General features: G+C 44.9%; 1 protein-coding gene across 2 annotated transcripts; it reads left to right on the top strand.

Annotated features, from left to right (window-relative positions):
• The first annotated feature begins 6,770 nt into the window (after nt 1–6,770).
• On the top strand, nt 6,771–19,322 carry RAD51 (RAD51 recombinase). 2 transcript variants are annotated; one of them, XM_066608653.1, is made up of 10 exons: nt 6,771–6,838; nt 9,476–9,554; nt 11,373–11,510; nt 13,702–13,819; nt 13,941–14,032; nt 14,527–14,621; nt 14,712–14,825; nt 15,855–15,984; nt 16,438–16,559; nt 18,430–19,321. In XM_066608653.1, the coding sequence occupies exons 2-10, from the start codon at nt 9,480–9,482 to the stop codon at nt 18,551–18,553; spliced, it is 1,008 nt and encodes a 335-aa protein (XP_066464750.1). In that variant the 5' UTR covers nt 6,771–6,838; nt 9,476–9,479; the 3' UTR covers nt 18,554–19,321. The 2 variants fall into 2 exon arrangements, with proteins under 2 accessions (XP_066464750.1, XP_066464751.1); XM_066608654.1 differs by lacking the exon at nt 6,771–6,838 and adding an exon at nt 6,880–7,006 and having other exon boundaries at nt 18,430–19,322.
• Nucleotides 19,323–19,647: the final 325 nt, after the last annotated feature.

Raw genomic sequence — 19,647 nt, 5'->3', positions numbered from 1 at the left:
ATCCGCAGGTATTTAACTACCTGCGGGTGTCTAATGCATCCCTATGGGGCGCGGATCCGCGTGCGGGAAAAACGCTGCGGATTGTAAATCAGAATTTGTAAGTGGACATGAGGCCTTAGGCCTCATGTCCACGGGGAAAGTCAGATCCGCTGCGGATTTGTAATGCGGATTTGGGCTGCGGATGCACTGTAATTGTCTTTTATTTTTCATGCGGGAGATCAATTGAGCTATGTGCTCTATGAGCTCCCGCACGCGTGATCCGCACCTAAATGGAGCATGTCCATTTTTTTTCATGCTCCAGAAATTTTTTAATTACCATCCGCGGGTATTTATCTACCCGCGGGTGGTCAATGCATTCCTATGGGGCGCGGATCCGCGTGCGGGAAAAACGCTGCGGATTTTAATTCTTATTTTCCCCGTGGACATGAGGCCTTAGGCCTCATGTCCACGGGGAAAATCAGATCCGCTGCGGATTTGTAACGCGGATTTGCGCTGCGGATGCACTGTAATTGTCCTTTATTTTTCATGCGGGAGATCAATTGAGCTATGTGCTCTATGAGCTCCCGCACGCGTGATCTGCACTAAAATGGAGCATGTCCGTTTTTTTCATGCTCCAGAAATTTTTTAATTACCATCCGTGGGTATTTATCTACCCGAGGGTGGTCAATGCATTCCTATTCCGATCCGCGTGCAGGAAAAACGCTGCAGATTTTAATTCTTATTTTCCCCGTGGACATGAGGTCTAAGTCTTCAGAGGGGAGCCCTGTATCTTCTGAAATCAGCTGCAGATACGCAGTTGATTTTGAGTTAAAATCTGCGCTAATGGTGTGGATTGTGACTCTACTTTAGATGTGGAATTAGCAGCTGAATATCTGAGGCGTTTCTGCTATGTGTGACCGTACTCTCAGGGCTTCTACCCACTAGTGTTTTTTTAACGCTGCGATATCGCTGCGTTTTTTTAACCCCTTAACGACTGCCCCATCGGGAAACTACGTCCTCAGAAAGTGGGCTTTAATCCTAGAGGACGTAGTTTTATGCATCCTCTTAGGATTAATGCCCACTTGCCTGAGGACGTGACAGCTCCATGCTGTCGGTGCCCGCAGGTAGCCGACAGCATGGAGCTGTCATCCCAGGATGTGGGCAGTCCCCCCCCGGCATTGCGATCGGTTCTATCCAATGGATAGCGCCGATCGCAAAAAAGTAAATAAAGTAGTGAAAAAAAGTAGTAATTCAGCTGCCCTGATGGATCCGATCCATCAGGGCAGCTGAAAATTCTCACCTGGCTTGTCAGCGGTGTCCCCCGGAGATCTGATCCTCCCGGACCCGCCGCCGGCCTTCTGCGCATGCGCGCCAGATGATGACGTCAGGCGCATGCGCAGAAGCCCGGGATCCCCCGGGAAATTTAAAGTCTCCTGGCTCCCGGCTCCTGAAGGTAGCCGGGAACCAGGAGGTGTTACCGGGGACCACCAGCGGTCCCCGGGCCTGCGATCGCCGCTATCCATTGGATAGCGGCGATCGCGAAAAAGTTTAAAAAGTAAAAAAAAAAGTTACGTTTCACCTCCCCTCATGGATCGGATCCATGAGGGGAGGTGAAAATACTCACCTCTGCCCTCCCTGATGTCCCGGGTGCCCGAATGCCCGTCTGCACATGCGCGCCCGATGTTAATCATCGGGCGCGTGCACAGACGGGCTCGAGCCCTGGGAAATTTAAAATTCCTCTGCTCCTGGCTGCCATGTGTAGCCAGGAGCAGAGAGATGTCACCAGGGACATGATCGCTGTCATCCAATGGATGACAGTGATCATGTAAAGTAAAAAAAAAAGTGTAAAAAAGTTTTTAAAAAAAAGGGTAAAAAAGTTAAAAAAACCTTACGTTTCATCTCCCCCCACAGATCATATCCATGAGGGAGGATGAAATGACGTACCTAAGGCCTGCGGATTTATCCGCGGACCTTACCCCAGCTTCTGCGCACGCGCCTGTCACCAAAATAGCGGATGCATGCGCATAAGCTGTGGTAATTTAAAATCTCCCTGCTCCTGGCTACAAAACTTAGCCGAGAGCCTGGAGATTTCACGGGGGGCCTTGGTGAGCGGTTCCTGATCACGTGTTCGCCGTTATCCAATGGATAATGGCGAGCACGTAAAAGTAAAAAAAAGGTGAAGGTTCATCTGCGATCGGTGAGAGGAGATGAAACTTTTTACCGGAAGCCTCCGTATTTGCACCCCGGCGCGATCTTTTTCCGTGAACTTTCCCGGATTCTGCGCATGCGACCGCCGGCAAAATACCGGACACATGCGCAGGAGTCGGGGAGCCCAGGAAAATTAAAATCTCCTTGCTCCCAGCGACCAACAGTCGCCGAGAGCCTGCAGCAGTGACGGGTGGCCTCGTTGAGCGGTCCCCGGTCACGTGATAAAATGGTAGAGATCTACCTTTGGCCGGTCTCACATGACCGGATAGGAATTACGGATTCCGCATGCTTCTGATCCGCGGTAATACGCAGATCAATCGCATTGGATTACCCAATTCCGCTCACATTAGTGGGTCGGAATTGCGTAATGCACTCGCAGAAAAGAGAACGCAGCAGGTTCTATTTTACCGCGAATATCCGCAACATAGAGCCCATTGTGCTCCATGGTTGCAGATATACCCGCTGCCCATACGCAACTACGTTGTGTACGGGCTGCGGGTACCCGCGTCATCGCTAAGTGACGGTGCGGTAAATGCATACAAAAAAAAGTACTGCGCATGACCACCTGTGTGAGTAGGCAGTTATGCGCAGTACATTACGCGGCCGTACGCAGGGTCACGGCCGGCTCACAGATGGGGTCCACTGCAGGCCTCCGCAAGCGGATTCCACCTACGGCTGCGTGAGCCCGGGGTTATTCAGACCGCTACCTGTAATCCGTAATTTACAAGAAGCCCCGGGAACACTCGCCTTCATGCAGTCCCAGGAGCAGCTTGTTGAGCGCCTTCTGTGTGAGACCGCCGCACCGCAGCAAGATTACAGAGACTCACGGAACGCCACTTTCTACACCCCATACCCGCTACTGAGGTCAAGAAATACCCCCAAAAAGCATGAGAGGAGGGGGGATACACGGTTTTATTGCCCCATGTACCCATCCCAACCAGCCTCCGTAATTACCCCTGTCTTCGGAAATACTACACAGTTCACATTATTACTTTTCTCTAAGATTTGGGGAACGCCGAAAAGGGTGCGGAGGGCTAGGGCTAGGGGTGGGGGTATATTTTTTTAAGGTGTCAATTTTTATTCCGCACAAGTGGGCGATGGGTCCTGGAATTTATTCAGTTGTGCCCTGCAATCCAACGGGTGTTCCCTCCATTATAGGCCTTGCCATGTTTCCTGTAAGTAGATTAGGGCCTCAATGGGTATGTTTTTGAACACGGGACAAATGGGGGGATCCATTTTGGGGTGAACGTCTTCATTCCTATGTACACTGTACAAAAAAAACCAGTTTTTAAATTGACGAAATTGCCCAAAAAATGAAAATCGTAATTTTTTCCTTCTGCTTTGCTTAGATTTATTCAAATACTGTGGGGTCAACATACGCAGTACACCCCTAGATAAATTTGTTAAGGGGTCTAGTTTTTAAACTGGGGTCATTTGTGGGTGTTCTTTATCGTTTTGGCCGCTCAATGGCTCTATAAGTGGGCAATGGGGCCTGGAATTTATTCCGTTGTACCCTGAAATCCAACGGGTACTCCTTCCATTATAGGTCTAGCCATGTGTCCTTTAAGTAGATTAGGGCCACAAGGGGTATGGTTCTGAACACGGAACAAACAGGGGTATCCATTTTGGGGTGAAAGTCGACATTCCTATGTGTGCTATACAAAAAAACCTGTTTTTAAATTGATACAACTGCCAAAAAAATGAGAATTGTAATTTTTTTCCTACTGCTTTGCTTAGATTTATTCAAAAATTGTAGGGTAAAAATACACAGTACACCCCTAGATAAATTCGTTAGGGGTCTAGTTTTCAAAATGGGGTCATTTGTGGGGGTTCTCTGTCGTTTTGGCCGCTCAAGAGCTCTACAAGTGGGCAATGGGGTCTAAATCACCTTCATGCTAAATTTATGTTCTGAAAGCCACCGACTACTCCTTTCATTTTGGGCCCCGTTGTGCATCCAGACAAAAGATTAGGGCCACAATGGGTATGTCTCTGAACACGGGACAAACAGGGGTATCTATTTTGGGGTGCAAGTCTTCATTCATGTGTGTGCTGTACAAAAAAAGCAGTTTTTAAAATGACAGAATTGCCAAAAAAACGAAAATCACATTTTTTTCCTTTTGCTTTGCTTGAATTAATTCAAAAACTGTGGGGTCAAAATGGGCAGTACACCCCTAGATAAATTCGTTAAGGGGTCTTGTTTTCAACACGGGGTCATTTGTGGGGGTTCTCTTTGGTTTTGGACGCTCAAGAGCTCTACAAAAGTGCTATGGGGCCTAAAACGCCTTCAAGCAAAATTTATGTTCTGAAAGACACGACTACTCCTTTCGTTTTGGGCCCCGTTTTGCATCCAGACATAAGATTAGGGCCACAATGGGTATGTCTCTGAACACGGGAGAAACAGGGGGATCCATTTTGGGGTGCAAGGCTTCATTCATGTGTGTGCTGTACAAAAAAAGCTGTTTTTAAAATGACAGAATTGCCAAAAAAACGAAAATTACTATTTTTTCCTTTTCCTTTGCTTGAATTCATTCAAAAACTGTGGGGTCAAAATGGGCAGTACACCCCTAGATAAATTCGTTAAGGGGTCTTGTTTTCAAAACGGGGTCATTTGTGGGGGTTCTCTTTGGTTTTGGCCGCTCAAGAGCTCTACAAAAGTGCTATGGGGCCTAAAACGCCTTCAAGCTAAATTTATGTTCTGAAAGACACCGACTACTCCTTTCGTTTTGGGCCCCGTTTTGCATCCAGACATAAGATTAGGGCCACAATGGGTATGTCTCTGAACACGGGAGAAACAGGGGTATCCATTTTGGGGTGTAAATCCTCATTTTCATGGGCACTATAGGAAAAAAATATGTCTTTAAAATGACATATTTGCAAAAATATGAAATTTTATTTTTTCTCCTCTAAATTTAATTAATTCCTGAAAAAAAACTGTGGGGTCAAAATACTCATGACACCCCTCAGTGGATACATTAAGGGGTGTAGTTTTTAAAATGGGGTCATTTGTGGGTGTATCTATTATTCTGACACTAATGAACCTTTGCAAACTTGGCTTGGTGCAGGAAAACAAAGTGTTCCTCAAAATGCTGAAAAGTAATGTTAAATTTGTAGGTCATCTAAATGGTTAAAAAAAAAACACAAAAGTTTTTCAAACGTGCATTCAGAATAAAGTAAACAGATGGAAATATATATCTTATCAAAAATGTGTACAGTATGTTTGGACATATTTGAGATATTACAGTTGAAAATGTGAGAAAATGACAATTTTTTCAAAATGTTCCCAATTTTGGTGCTTTTAATAAATATACACAAATTATATCGGTCTCTTTTTACAACCAAAATGAAGTACAACATGTGGCGAAAAAACAATGTCAGAATCACTAGGATATGTAAAGCCTTTACGGAGTTATGTCACGTTGAACGACGCACGTCAGATTTCCAAAATTTGGCTCCGTCACTAAGGCGCAAACAGGCTTCGTCACTAAGGGGTTAATGCAAATGTCAATGGGACTTTCTAATGTTAAAAATGCATCGCACAAAAATTGCAAGTTTGTGCTTTGTGATTTTTGTGTGAAGCGATTTTTCAACATTAGGGCAAAAAAAAGTATAAAAAGGTTTTTAAAAGTTTTGCTAATGATAAAAAAAACCTTTTGCCATATTTATAATAAAAGAATCTAAATAATAAAACAAAAATACATATTTGGTATCGCTGCGTCCGTAACAATCCGATCTATCAAAGTAATGGATTATTTACCCCGCACGATGAACGTCATCCGAACACCAGAAATGCGCTGTTTTGGTCACCAAGTCTCCAAGAAGAAATGCAATAAAAAGCGATCAAAAAGTCGTATCGAAATGTATTGAAAAATGGTACCAACGCAAACTACAGGACGTCCGGCAAAAAAATGAGCCCTCGCACAGCTCTGTCGACGGCAAAATAAAAAAGTTATTGCGCACTGAAGATGGCGACAGAAAATTATTTTTTAAAATGCAATATCTTCGAAAGAAAAATTTAAGTAGTACAGCTAAAAAAAAACCAAAAAAAAACTATATAAATTTGGTATTGTAGTAATTGTACTTACCCAGAGATTAAAGTTATTGGGTCATTACACACCGTAGAAAAAAGACGCACCAAAAGATAGCGGAATGTAGTTGTTTTTGTTTTTTTTGCATTTTACTCCACTTAAATTTTTTTTAGGTTTTTCAGTACATTATATGGTACATTAAATAGTAGCATTAAAAAACACAACTCGTCCTGCAGAAAACAAGCCCTCAGACAGCGACGGCGATGAATAAATGAGTTATGATTTTTTTTAAAGTGGTGAGAAAAAAACTTAAATGGGGTGGGGGGGGAGAGGCCGCGTCCTTAAGGGGTTAAAGAATACAACATGTCCCACAGAACTAAGCCCTCGTCCTTGGTCATATATAACAATCACAGCTCTCCAAGTGAGCGGAGGACAAAAAGTACAAACAATTCACCAGAATTCATTCAGAAGCCAATTTACTAATCAGCTGGGACTGAACATGCGCCGCCCGGCACTAGGACCCCGCGGCCGCCGGCGGCAGCTCCTGCACGGAAGTGACTGCGGCCGGACGTGTGACGTCAGGAATTGGCGGGACGCTTGGAATCGCCGGGGAGCGGTTGCCTGAGGTGAGCGGACATGGCGGACGGCCGTAGCTGAGAGCATTATGTCCATATGTGGGGTACAGCCGCAGTCTCCCCTCAGTATAGCGCCGCTGTGAGGTGACGAGCAGGGCTGCAGCCCCTCATGAGGGTCGCCGTGGAGTAGAAGCCCCCTGTCAGCTCCATCCGCCTCTGGTGCGAACGTTTAGTTTTAGTGCGACGCGGCGCAGTGATTCTTGCGCCAATCTGTCTTCTTGAACGTCGATTTCAAGTCTGTTTTGCGGTTTTTTACGCCCGGTATCGCTGCAGCGGGAGATGTGGTGCATTTAAAAAACGCTGAAACGCACGGAAATAGGAAAAACAGCGTTCGTAAAGCGCGGTGATAGAAACTGCGATCTGAGAAACGCCATCGAAATTCATGGAGGCGGATTTTTATTTATTTTTAAGTGTTTCAGGTACTGCGCTAAATGCATTTTTTTGTTTTTTGTTTTTTTTTAAAAACCTCTTTGAGAGCGGCGGAAAACTGAAGTGTGCGCCCGTCCGTGTGAGCCCACACGCTGGAGGACATGGCTTCTGTTTTCCGTGTATTGCGCACCTAGATTTTTCATGCAAAAATCCGTGGGTGTGGGTCCAGCCTGGAGGGGCCGACCACTAATAACGTCTATGGCCGGAAAATAAAGGGTGCCTTTACACAGGACTATCTGTCCGACAGGAGATGCCCAACAGGGCGCCCCAGCGATAGTCCTTCCTTCAGCTCCATTCACTGTCAGTGGGAATGCGGAGATAGGCGGCTGCAAGCGCTCGGGTGTCCCCCTCAGCCGCATCAAAAGGAATGAAGCACTGACCGTACATGCCGAGCCGCGCTTCATTCATTCTGACGTCACTGAGGGCAGGGAATACCATCCCACACTGACGGGCACGGGCGACACAGGACCTCCATTCCCGTGATCGGTGAGGGTCTCGGCAGGAAGTCCTGCAGGACCTCCACTCCCGTGGTCGGTGAGGGTCTCGGCAGGAAGTCCTGCAGGACCTCCACTCCCGTGGTCGGTGAGGGTCTCGGCAGGAAGTCCTGCAGGACCTCCACTCCCGTGGTCGGTGAGGGTCTCGGCAGGAAGTCCTGCAGGACCTCCACTCCCGTGGTCGGTGAGGGTCTCGGCAGGAAGTCCTGCAGGACCTCCACTCCCGTGGTCGGTGAGGGTCTCGGCAGGAAGTCCTGCAGGACCTCCACTCCCGTGGTCGGTGAGGGTCTCGGCAGGAAGTCCTGCAGGACCTCCACTCCCGTGGTCGGTGAGGGTCTCGGCAGGAAGTCCTGCAGGACCTCCACTCCCGTGGTCGGTGAGGGTCTCGGCAGGAAGTCCTGCCCTGCGCTCCCGCTACGACCTCTTTAATTCGCACAAGCAATGTTTTGTTTTTCTCTGGATTGGACGGTCCGAGTTGGGCACGGGGCCCTGCGTCCTATTTTGGTGCATTTCTTCCAGAATCTCCTATTATTTTATATGGGACTGTTTAAAAGAAGAAAAAACACGTTTAATGGATTTTTTTTCCCTCATGCTACAGCGATGTGTTTTTAGTGCTGGTTACTATGGGGAACAAGTGGGGGAACACAGGAGGAGAGGGACACCGGACCTGCAGCCAATATCAGACATTATAGCCCATCCTGTGGATATCCCACGAGGTCAGGAATAGAAATAGCCCTTTAAAGTAGATATGTGCTATGTATACTTAGCACAGCGTCTGAAGTCAGTGGAAGCCGTCCGCTCTGTGCACACCCACAGCTGACACTGCGGACGTGCCGCGGATCCTGCGGGAAAGTAGGAGATTATTTTTTTTTTAAAGTGCATGCGCCGGGCACGCCAGATGTGCTGAAGAAAGAAGATCCGGACACAACAGAGAAGACCGGCGCTGGATCTGGAGAGAATGTCCCATGGGTGCCGGCACAGGCGAATACTGTGCGGGGTTCTGCACTCGGAATCTGTGCGTGCCGTAGACATGGGGCCTAAGGGCTTATTTACTTGAGCATATATCGGGCGCCATTTTCATGGCCGGCCGATATATGCTGCCATCTGATGCATTGGATTTCAATGCATCAGATGACACAGGTGACGCGACGTAAAAGCGCCTGGCTGGCAAATATAGCGCCGGGTGCTTTTACGCTGGGCAGGAATACGTCGGCTGCTGCATGGGCTCCTATGGGAGCTAATAACAGCGGCTGGAGAAGGGAGGTGGGAGGGAGTTCAGCAGCGTGACTGCCAAGTTCCCTTCCCCTTCTCTCCTCCAGCTGTTTACAATGGAGGGGACAAGGTCTAAGCTCCACTGCTGGCTGTGTGGAGGGGTGGAGCTTAGCTCTGCCCCCTCCCATTGCAAACAGCTGGAGGGGAGGAGAGAGGCAGAGAGTCGGTGAGGGGGAGGTAAGAGACATTGTGGCCTCGGCATATATGTGCTGGGCTTGGGCCGTCTGAACGTTAGCTTTGTGTGCTCGTTCAGGCAGTTTTGTGGTCCCGGCAGGCGAACGTAAATACGCTACTGCCCGTGTGAATAAGCCCTAACACTAAGGAACCTCCACATGGGATGAGTACATAGATACCACAGAGATGTGACATTTTTATATTGGGTCTGTGATAGGATTGTTGTGAATCTTATTAGGTTTTTGTGTTGTGTTTTTAGTACCATGGCCATGCAAGCTCAGTATGAGGCGACCACAGAAGAAGAATCTTTCGGACCTCAAGCAATATCTCGTCTTGAGGTAAATTTGTCTGGTTTTTTTTTCCCTGTTAGGGCTCCTTCCCACAGACGGATTTTCGCCGCGTTGCCCGCAGCTATCAGGTTCTATTGAACCTAATAGCTCAATGCTCATGGTGCGGAATTCCATCGCGGAATTCCGCACCATGAAATCTCCCGTCCTCACCCGCGGCATGCTCTATTTGCCGTGGGTGTACGCGCGGCTGGCTTCCATTGCAGTTAATGGAAGCCGACCGCTCACGCTATCTTCCGCTGTAGCACAGTGGAAGATAGCGTGAAATCGCCTCTCCGCCCAACGCCGCCGCGTCATGTGACGCTGTGGGCGTGTCTTGTGACATGGCCAACGTGTCACTTGACGCTGCGGCGCGTCACGCCGAAGCGTCATGCGGGACCCAGGACGTCGGATCCGCTGGTAAGTATGGGGGGGCGCCGTGGAGGGCTTCGCCGTGGAATATTCCACGGCGGAGCCCGTCACGGCCGTGTGCAGCCGGCCTTAAAGATGTAATTAGTGTTAACCTGCCACATCTCCACAGCGCCATTAACTAAGTTATGGTGCTATTAGTGGATATGACAGAGAGCCAGGGGATGTGTATTTCTATACTTGCCTGCGATCCAGCAGTGGCCCCCTCTGAAGTCTGTGCGCAGCACGAAAATCTGACTTTTTTTCTTTTTTTTTTGAGTCCCGTGTGCATTCTCTACTACACAAATCTAAAAAATACATAATCTATCACTTCCCCCAACAGTAACTTAGTTTATGGTGCTGTGGGGGCGTGACGAGTTCCCTTTAAAGAGTAACTGCATTTTAAATTTCTATTTTTGAACATACAGAATAGTTGATTTATACGTTTTTTTTGCTATATATATAATATATATATTCATTCAGCATATTCTGTACATTTTCGTAGAAAATCCCTCTTCAGCTAGCTAGCTGCATAGCTGAACAGGGAGCTCAAGTGATGCCGGCACAGCAGTGTGCATGTCAGAGCACAACACAAACAGAGGACTTCACCGCTGCTTGTGCTGAGGATAGCGGCAATGGGTGAGGCCAAAATGCTGGAGGGGTGTAGAGTGACTTGAGGCGGGCTAATTTGCATATGTTCTAGGAGTTATTAAAAGGGAATTCTTACAAAAGATACATGCTTGCTCTAACAAGCATATGTGCAGTTTGTGTAATATGCCAATGAACACTATGGGGCCAGTGTGAAGGCATCCTGTCACCAGCATTATGTGCTTTAAAGTGTGGTTACTCTTTATAGATATATATTGCTGTATTTTATTTGTTTTTTCCCAAATGAAATTTAACGGGCGTATCTGTCTATAGCAGTTTTTCACATTTTTTTTCTTTCCCTCCAGTGCTTTTTAATTCTTTATGATTTCTCTTTTAGCTGTTGTGAGCAATGCCTGGGCTGTAAAACAGTTTGGGGCTATTTAACTGCTTTCCTGCACTGAGCCGTTGTGGTACAGGGTGGGGAGCGGGTAGTTCATATTGCTGACTCTCTGCTGGAATATGAGAGAATTGCAATCTTGCCATTTATCCCCAATAGCAAAAAAGCAGTTGTGTAGATAAAGGCACCTGGCGCCTCTGACGTGAGGAGGATTGCAGTGCCAACCAGAGGTCCAACATAGGCTCGCGTACACGGCAAATGTGAGGCTGTGAGGCCTATTAGTAACTTTTTATAAGTTTACATGTTAAATAGAATAATTAAAATGCATCAGGCAGAAAGTAGTGAAGAGCCTGCATTGTTTCATGTATTTATGTGCGATGTGTTCATATGCTTTTAAACAAAGAAAACGATTTTTTTTTTTCCTGCTCTCAAATTAGCAATGTGGAATTAATGCAAATGACGTGAAGAAGTTGGAGGAGGCGGGGTTCCACACAGTGGAGGCTGTTGCATACGCTCCTAAGAAAGAACTCATTAATATCAAAGGGATAAGTGAGGCTAAAGCAGACAAAATCTTGGTAAGCTAAAGTTGACTTTTTTGCTTCTTTGAACGTTTATTGAAAAGTTCAGAAAACCCAATAAATATACATGTATTTTATTATATTAGGAATCTGAATCTACATGCTGGACTATAGGGTCTAGCTGCAGTGGCTAAAATATGAATCAGTTTTGCTAGGCATTGGTCACACTGATGTCCTGGTTCCTTTTACAGTCCGTAATTGTGTCTGCGTCCCTTCGTCTCTAAAAAGACAGAATCATGAAGTATCCTCCTCTAGACCATAACCTCCATAAATTGTACAGAGATATATATTTTGGTGGTTATATTTTCTGCTTGGTAACGGAGACAGGACTCTCTGGTCGAAACAGAAAATGCTAGACCTTAGGAATACAAGGCCATACTTCCATAAAAAGGAAGATCCTTGTTCCTTTCTATCATGATTGTTTTTTTTGTCCTGATCGGCAGGATATCAACATTTTGCTGCTATTCTGCTTTTAAAAAAGAAAAAACATAGACCTATAATAAGCCAGTGCAGCCTATTGCAATATTGATCCAAACAGATCTATCTATACCAGGGTACTGGTGTATCTAGACGCCACCATGAAGTACTGGTGGAGTCAAGATTGACGGGGGTGATGCATCCCGTTCCTGATTGGCTGCAGACCTGGATGGCCTGCAGGTCCTGGCAGCCCACTAACGATTTATGGGGAAATCATACAGCCTCCTCCGATGCAGGCAGCCCCAGAAGCCGTTGTTGTTAAAACAAACTGTGGCCCCTGCTGCAATCAGGCAACCCAGCGCCGTTAAGCAGCTTCTTCCCAGTCTGCCCATTCACCGCAAAGGGGGGGCCTCAGCAGGAACAGCACAGCGCTGGTTATCTCCTTCCCCCACCAGCGCTGTGTTAACCGCAGAGGGGGTCCTAAGCAGGGACCCCACAACGGCCTGAAGCGCCTTCCCTGGCGCTGCTGCAGCACGGAGGCCAAAGCGCCATGGGACACAAACTGAAAGCCGGTGCACGCAGCGTTACGCACTAGTAGGAGGAGGAGATCAGGGAGCTCAGCACACGCGGCCGCTCAGTACAGCCACAGTACAGCAGGGAGCCGACAAAACACTGACAGCCGCCGCCACAAAACTACCGCTGATGGACCATACAGCGCAGGGGAACAGTCACTGAAAGCTGCATGGACGCCACAGCGGCGGGGGACTGTGAGTGACAGCCGCCGCACACACACCACTGCAGACTTACACTAAGGCCAGTAGGACCTTCACATCATGTACCAATCAGGAGCTAGGGGTGTGACGGGAGTTCCTCAATGGAAGCCCTGTTAAACCCCTGGCTTCCGGTGACGTCAAGATACACCAGTACCATATACCAGTGCAACAATTATAACCACAATGAACAGAGCCTTATGTTACTGGGCATCAGTATCCAGTGGGACATCTGTTGTAAACCTGCCTATTAGTGCAGTAGGATAGCAACAGAGTGATTCTCCATCTGTAGGATACAGTGTTGCACGGCAGTGCAAAAGCTTTTTTGTTTTTTTTTCTCCCTAAAGATCGCTGGTGTGCTGTCAAGTATAGCAGAATTGGAGGTCCCTACAGTAGAGGCATGACTTCCCACCTTTATATGTTAGATCTAAGCATTGCAAAGAGCTACAAAGGAAAAAAAGTTTAATCTTGTCAGTAATTACCTCTTATTAGTTGTCTACATTTATGCATTTTCTACTCTAAAATTGTCTTATTTTTTTGGCATATGTTCATTCAGGCCATGTCTTCATTTTAGCCAAGTTATGTCCCTTTTACAGGCGAAGTGCCAGTGTCTAAAACGCCTAATAAGTGTGGTGCAAAGTATTTATGGTGTATTTGCAATATTAAATCTGCACCACTGTGTCTGTAGGAATACATTGTAAAGCTTTTATAGTGTATACCTCTGACAGAAGGCTCAGTCCTGTGCCACTGCATAGGAAAGCACAAGCTGTTATACTTATGCTTTTCTATGTATTAAGGGGAAAAAATATCATTCCGATGTAGGCAAAAAGGATGCTTTTTGTGTGTGTGTGGGGGGGGGGGGTGTTCCGTTGGGTGACTGCACCCCTATTGATATGTTTTATATGCTGGAAGGTTTTCACAGCGTTTCTGCTGAATGTAAGGCTTGAACAGTGTGCACAGAGCTCATATAACTCGTAGACCTGTTTACTACCGTCTTCTAGGCAGAGGCTGCAAAACTTGTTCCTATGGGATTTACAACAGCAACAGAGTTCCATCAGAGACGTTCTGAGATCATTCAGATTTCCACAGGCTCTAAAGAACTGGATAAGTTATTGCAAGGTGCGTTCAGTTTTCCCCACTTATCGTCTTGTAACTTACATTTGAATACGATTTACTATTTCTGAATCAATTTGTTTCTATAATTATCAGTGTTTGTGTTTCTGGATTGGTTTTCTCTTAGGTGGTATTGAGACAGGATCAATTACTGAGATGTTTGGGGAGTTTCGCACAGGGAAAACGCAATTATGTCACACTCTAGCAGTTACCTGTCAGGTATGCACTGAAACATGTTTATCTATATGCAACCGACTTGGCTAATGTAATGAAGTCCGTTATGTGATTAAGCATTCGGGATTTTACTATAATTCTCTGTAGCGTGTTTGGACAGTCCATGACCTGCCTGGCAAACATCTCTGCTTGCCTAGCGGTTTTGTTTGTGATGGCCTCCCACATAGATTTGTTTTAAATATTATCCACAATGGATGTTGTTGTAATTCACTATGAATTTCATGTACAGAAAAATGGAAAATTCACAGCATTTCTGGTAGTGTAGACGCACACAACCCTGTTTTACTCAAAATAAAATAAGTTTGTTTGCTAGAGACCGCTATTGACTGGATACATGCTTTCTCAGCCAAATTATTGGTATGTTGATTTATGCAGAATTGAAAATTAATCCCTGATTCTCCAAGGTTTTACCAAAGATCATTTCTTCCCTCAATATTTTCTTGTCCTTCAACTTGCTTTTAATACTTTTGCGTTTTCAGCTCCCTATTGATAGAGGTGGTGGTGAAGGGAAAGCTATGTACATAGACACTGAAGGCACCTTTAGACCTGAAAGGCTACTTGCTGTTGCTGAAAGGTAGGATTCGCACACTGTTTTTGCTCTAGTCCTGTCTGTGCTTGCTTGCTGCAGCTTTATGAGACTATTTTGTAATGTTCCACATTTTAGGTATGGCTTATCTGGCAGTGATGTTTTGGACAATGTGGCTTATGCACGTGCCTTCAACACCGACCACCAAACCCAGCTTCTGTACCAAGCTTCAGCCATGATGGCAGAATCTAGGTAATTAGAATTAACTGCATCTTTACTCAAAGAAACGAACTCTTGGCTCTTCTGAGAACTGTACTTTTATCCCTGTGTTCTTATGTCATCCAGTTACCCTCCTGATCTCTACTTACAAGCTGTAGTGAAATTTCAGCAGCCATGTTTTGGGAGCTTTGATTTTACAAGACATCCTGACTTCGTATAAACAAGGCTTGGGATATATGTGACCTTTATACACAAGTCGTGGTAAAATTGTGAGATGAGAGGAGTGTTGTGATTAGAAAACTAACCCTGCAATCATAATCGTCAAAAAGTCCTACTTTGCTCATATTGCTGTATGGGCTCTATAGAAAGTTTTATGGAGTTCTTACACTGCTCAATGATGGCAGATGAATTGGTAAAGCGCTCAGATGAGTGCTTCTGCCTGTTAATTGTTGGGGTTTCTTAGCACCCAGACCCCCACCAATCAAAACTTCTGGCATGTCACTATGATGTGTCAAGTTTTTTTTTTTTCTCACACTTTTAAACTTAGCATGCATCACTTAACTTTTTATGTAAGTATACACTAAACGGTCACTTTATCAGATTCCCATGTAGTAGCGTGTTGGACCCCCTCTGGACTTCAGAATCGCAACAGTTTCTAATGGCATAGATTCCTTATACATCTACAGGGTCTTCGATAAGCAGTTTGACTGCCACTTGGCCGAAAACATTTGTTCTCCTTTGATTCTAGTGATTTTCATGAGTCTCAACACGTGGACCCGATAAACCTTGTGTTTTTTGTGTTCTATATCAACTGTGCATTTTACAGTTGGCTTAGCTTAATTAACATTTACCATGGTTAACCTTTCTCACGCCAAGCAAAGGATAGCAAAAACAAAACTCCTGCTTGTGGACAATTATGCCTCTAAGGGGAAAAAGCTACTGAACGACAATGTTGTATTTAGTCATGTTTTTTTCCCCCCTTTTTATGTTCTAATATATTGCTTCCTCTTGCAGCTGCTGCTTGGTTCACCGCTGACCAGTTTGTAATGTTACTTTCTGCAGGTACGCGCTTCTCATAGTGGACAGTGCTACAGCTCTATATAGAACAGATTACTCGGGCAGAGGGGAATTGTCTGCACGTCAGATGCATTTGGCCCGTTTCCTGAGGATGTTGCTGAGGCTGGCTGATGAGGTAATGTGTACTTATGTTTTTAAAAGAAACTGTCCAACTATAAGCACTTAAAACTAAACTAAGTTATGGTGCTTATAGTTTAGGTGACATGGAGTCTGTTCTATCATACATATCTATTCCCCCATTCCTGGGCTATCCCCTGGCAAGGTCCGTGAGCCCACGGCAAGTCTGGCACTTCAGAAGTGAATGCACACACGTTCCCATTCATCTCTATGCCTTCTGAAAAAAGCCACGCTTCCTATGCATATGCTGAATTTGCTGGGAGGACACCACATGAATGGGGAATTTGGTAAGCATGAAATGAGGCTCCACGTCACCTAAATTATAAGCACCATATTTGTAGTTGATGACAGGTTCCATTTAACACACAACCTGCAGTGATGCTTGTAAAAATTTGCTAATATGCAAGTGTGAATAACTCCACCTAATGTTTGCTAAACCTTTTCTTTTCAGTTTGGTGTGGCTGTTGTGATTACCAACCAGGTAGTAGCTCAAGTGGATGGAGCAGCCATGTTTGCAGCTGATCCTAAAAAACCAATTGGAGGAAATATCATAGCTCATGCATCCACAACAAGGTAAGGAATTGTACAGACGCATAATAAATTTTAGCTTGCCTCTTAATGCTACAGTTTATTTGCCCTTTCAAGTACTTTAACTTTACAATGGGTTTTGTTGTGTTAAAGGGGTTCTGTCATTAAAAAAAATAAATAAAAAATACTTGCCTATTCTTTCCCCGGCAGTCTACTTACCGCATCTTCTCCCTGCTGATCTTCTCCTGGGTCCTGCAGTCCCCCCAGGTTACCTCTCCTCCAGCCTTCCGATTCTTTGTCTTCCAGTGACTATGCGTCCATTAGCTGCAGGTCAATGTACACTACGTCACTAGTTAGAGTTCCTATACTAATGCCACGAGACAGCGTTTATGCGCAGTCTCAGCATTAGCCTGACACAGCATTTGGCGCTTCCCGTTAGGCAGTCACTATGACATAGCCTACACTGACCTGCCGGAAGAAGACTGCAGCTGCATAACAGAAGAATTCGGTTGGCTTGCGGTGAGGTGACCTGGGGACTGGAGGAGCCAGGAGAAGATCGGTGAGTAGAAGATGCGTAAGTAAACTGCCTAGGGAGGAATAGGTAAGTATAGATTTAAAAAAACATTTTTTGTAAGGTTATGCACATAGGCAAGAGAAACAATGTCACCAATATACACTAAATGGGGTACTGATAGGGAAAAGTGATATGGAAAAAGACCTGGGGGTACTAGTGGATTGTAGACTTAACTGGAGCAATCAATGCCAGTCAGCTGCTGCAAAATCAAATAGTCTTGGTGTGCATTAAAAGAGGCATAGGGGCGAGGGACGAGAACATTATCCTCCCACTATATAAGGCACTTGTCAGGCCTCACATGGAATACTGCGCACAGGTCTGGACACCGGTGCTCAGGAAAGATGTTGCTGTGCTTGAGGGGGTTCAAAGAAGGGCAACTAAACTAATACATGGAATGAAGGGACTGGAATACCCAGAGAGGCTATCCAAATTGGGATTATTTACCCTGGAAAAAAGATAGTTAAGAGGCAACCAAATAACTATGTATAAATACATGAGGGGACAATACAAGGATCTCTCCCATGATCTGTTTATAGCCAGGACTGCGACAGTAACAAGGGAGCGCTTTCTACGTCTAGAAAAAAAAGCAGGTTTTATCACCAACACAGAAGGGGGGTTCTTTACTGTAAGAGCAGTGAGACTGTGGAACTCTCTGCCCAATGACGTGATGGCCAAATCGAAAGAGGGGACTAGATGTGCGTTTTTTTTTTTGTTTTGTTTTTTTTTCTTCTTTAAGAGCGCTATAATATTACAGGATATAGACATTAAGTGACCAGCAGAGTTGATTATCTCAAATGTTGTTCTAGGAATTACTCTGGCTGCCATTATGGAGTCAGGTTTTTTTTTTTTTTTTTTTCCTTTCCTCTGGACCAACAAGTGGGGTGGTTAAAACAGGCTGAACTTGATAGACATTGTCTTCATTCAACCTAATATACTATGTTACTATGTGGAACCCCTTTTAAGCAATTAAACTAATTGGCACAGTCAAGTTAATTTTTGCTACAATTGTATGAGCTGTACAGTATAATTTCTGTCACTTGATGGTTCAGTATTATGAAACAGAACCATTATCTTGAATCACAGAAAGGTGGAAATAACCAAGAATAGTGTAGTAACATACTTTGTAATACAAAGTAGTCAATTATACCATGTGAAACCTATTAGCTGTGTGGTTTGGGGTTGATGCTGGTCATGAGTCTCAATTTTGTTAGCTGCTGGAGAGCAAGCTTTTATAAAGAAAAATGATTACTTTTTTTATTGGCTCCTGAGATTAAATGCTAAATGTCAAATTTTACACCTGGAGATTTAACATCATTACTATCTTATATTCTTTTATCATAGATTGTACTTAAGAAAGGGTAGAGGAGAAACCCGTATCTGTAAGATCTATGACTCGCCTTGTTTACCAGAGGCTGAAGCTATGTTTGCAATTAACGCTGATGGGGTAGGGGATGCCAAGGACTGAACACAATCCCTGTTATCACAGCTGGGACCAAGGAAGTGGACTAACTTGGGGAATTAAAGATCATATTGTTCTTAATGGTTGTTGGAACTAAGATTAGAAACTTTCTTGGACTGTAGAAGATCGCATTCCAGTGAGTTGAAATCCTTTTGTAAACCTCAAAAACCATAAAGTAACATGGATCACAGGATCAGGTATTATCTGATTTTGAGATTGACTACAGGGATTCAGAAGGGGGTCCTGAAGGTCCTCGAATGAAGCAAGCATCAGTTGTGTATGCATGCTGCAACTTGATTCATTTCAGGGGGTTTGCTGGAGATGGTAAGAGTTCATGCGCTTGGCAAAGTCCAGCAGTCCCCTACAGATGAATGGAGCAATTATGTGCATGCTCGACACTGACTCCATTCACACAAGGAGACACGGTTTTGCTTTTCTCATGAACCATAAAGATCCCACCTTTGGACTTGCATTGATCAGATAGTTTTTGGTTTTTTTCCCCTATTCTGTGAATGGGATATAATAATTTTTTTGAATCTTGACAAAGATCTTGCAAGCTTCACTAAGTAATTGTATGCTAACTTCAAACAAAATACATTGTAATCTGAGAGTGAAAAGATATAAAATAATTTGATGTTTTCTACAAATATCTAAGTTTTGAATACATAACTCAAGATCACATTTCCAGCAAATGTAATATAAAAGTGTACATGTGTTTTATTTTCTAGTACTTGTATAGATGTGGAGTTGCTTTTGTGTGTAAATATTGAAATATTTGAAAATAAACTACTACACAATCGTGTAAGGCTTTTACTTGGAAGTCTGCACCTAATCGTGATATTGTAAGGGTGGTTTCACATCTGCATCTGTACACTGCAAAGCAAAACAATAGGTGACCCCCATAGGGAGGGGGAGAGGAAGGGGCAGGGAGAAGCCCCGCCAGGAGTGTATATTGGGTGCATTGATGGCTTGGAGGAAGGGCTCTTGCAGACCACCTAGAGTAAAACTTGTAGAGTGTGCAATGACCTGCATATCCAATAGTCAGCTACTCTACCCAAAAGAAGTATTTGCATGCAATAGTTCTGCTTTAGTTTGTAATC

Source organism: Eleutherodactylus coqui, chromosome 6 (assembly GCF_035609145.1).
Source record: "Eleutherodactylus coqui strain aEleCoq1 chromosome 6, aEleCoq1.hap1, whole genome shotgun sequence".
NCBI classification, from domain to species: Eukaryota; Metazoa; Chordata; class Amphibia; order Anura; family Eleutherodactylidae; genus Eleutherodactylus; species Eleutherodactylus coqui.
The sequence above is the reverse complement of the archived record's forward strand: the minus strand, read 5'-3'. Positions and strand labels throughout refer to the sequence as shown.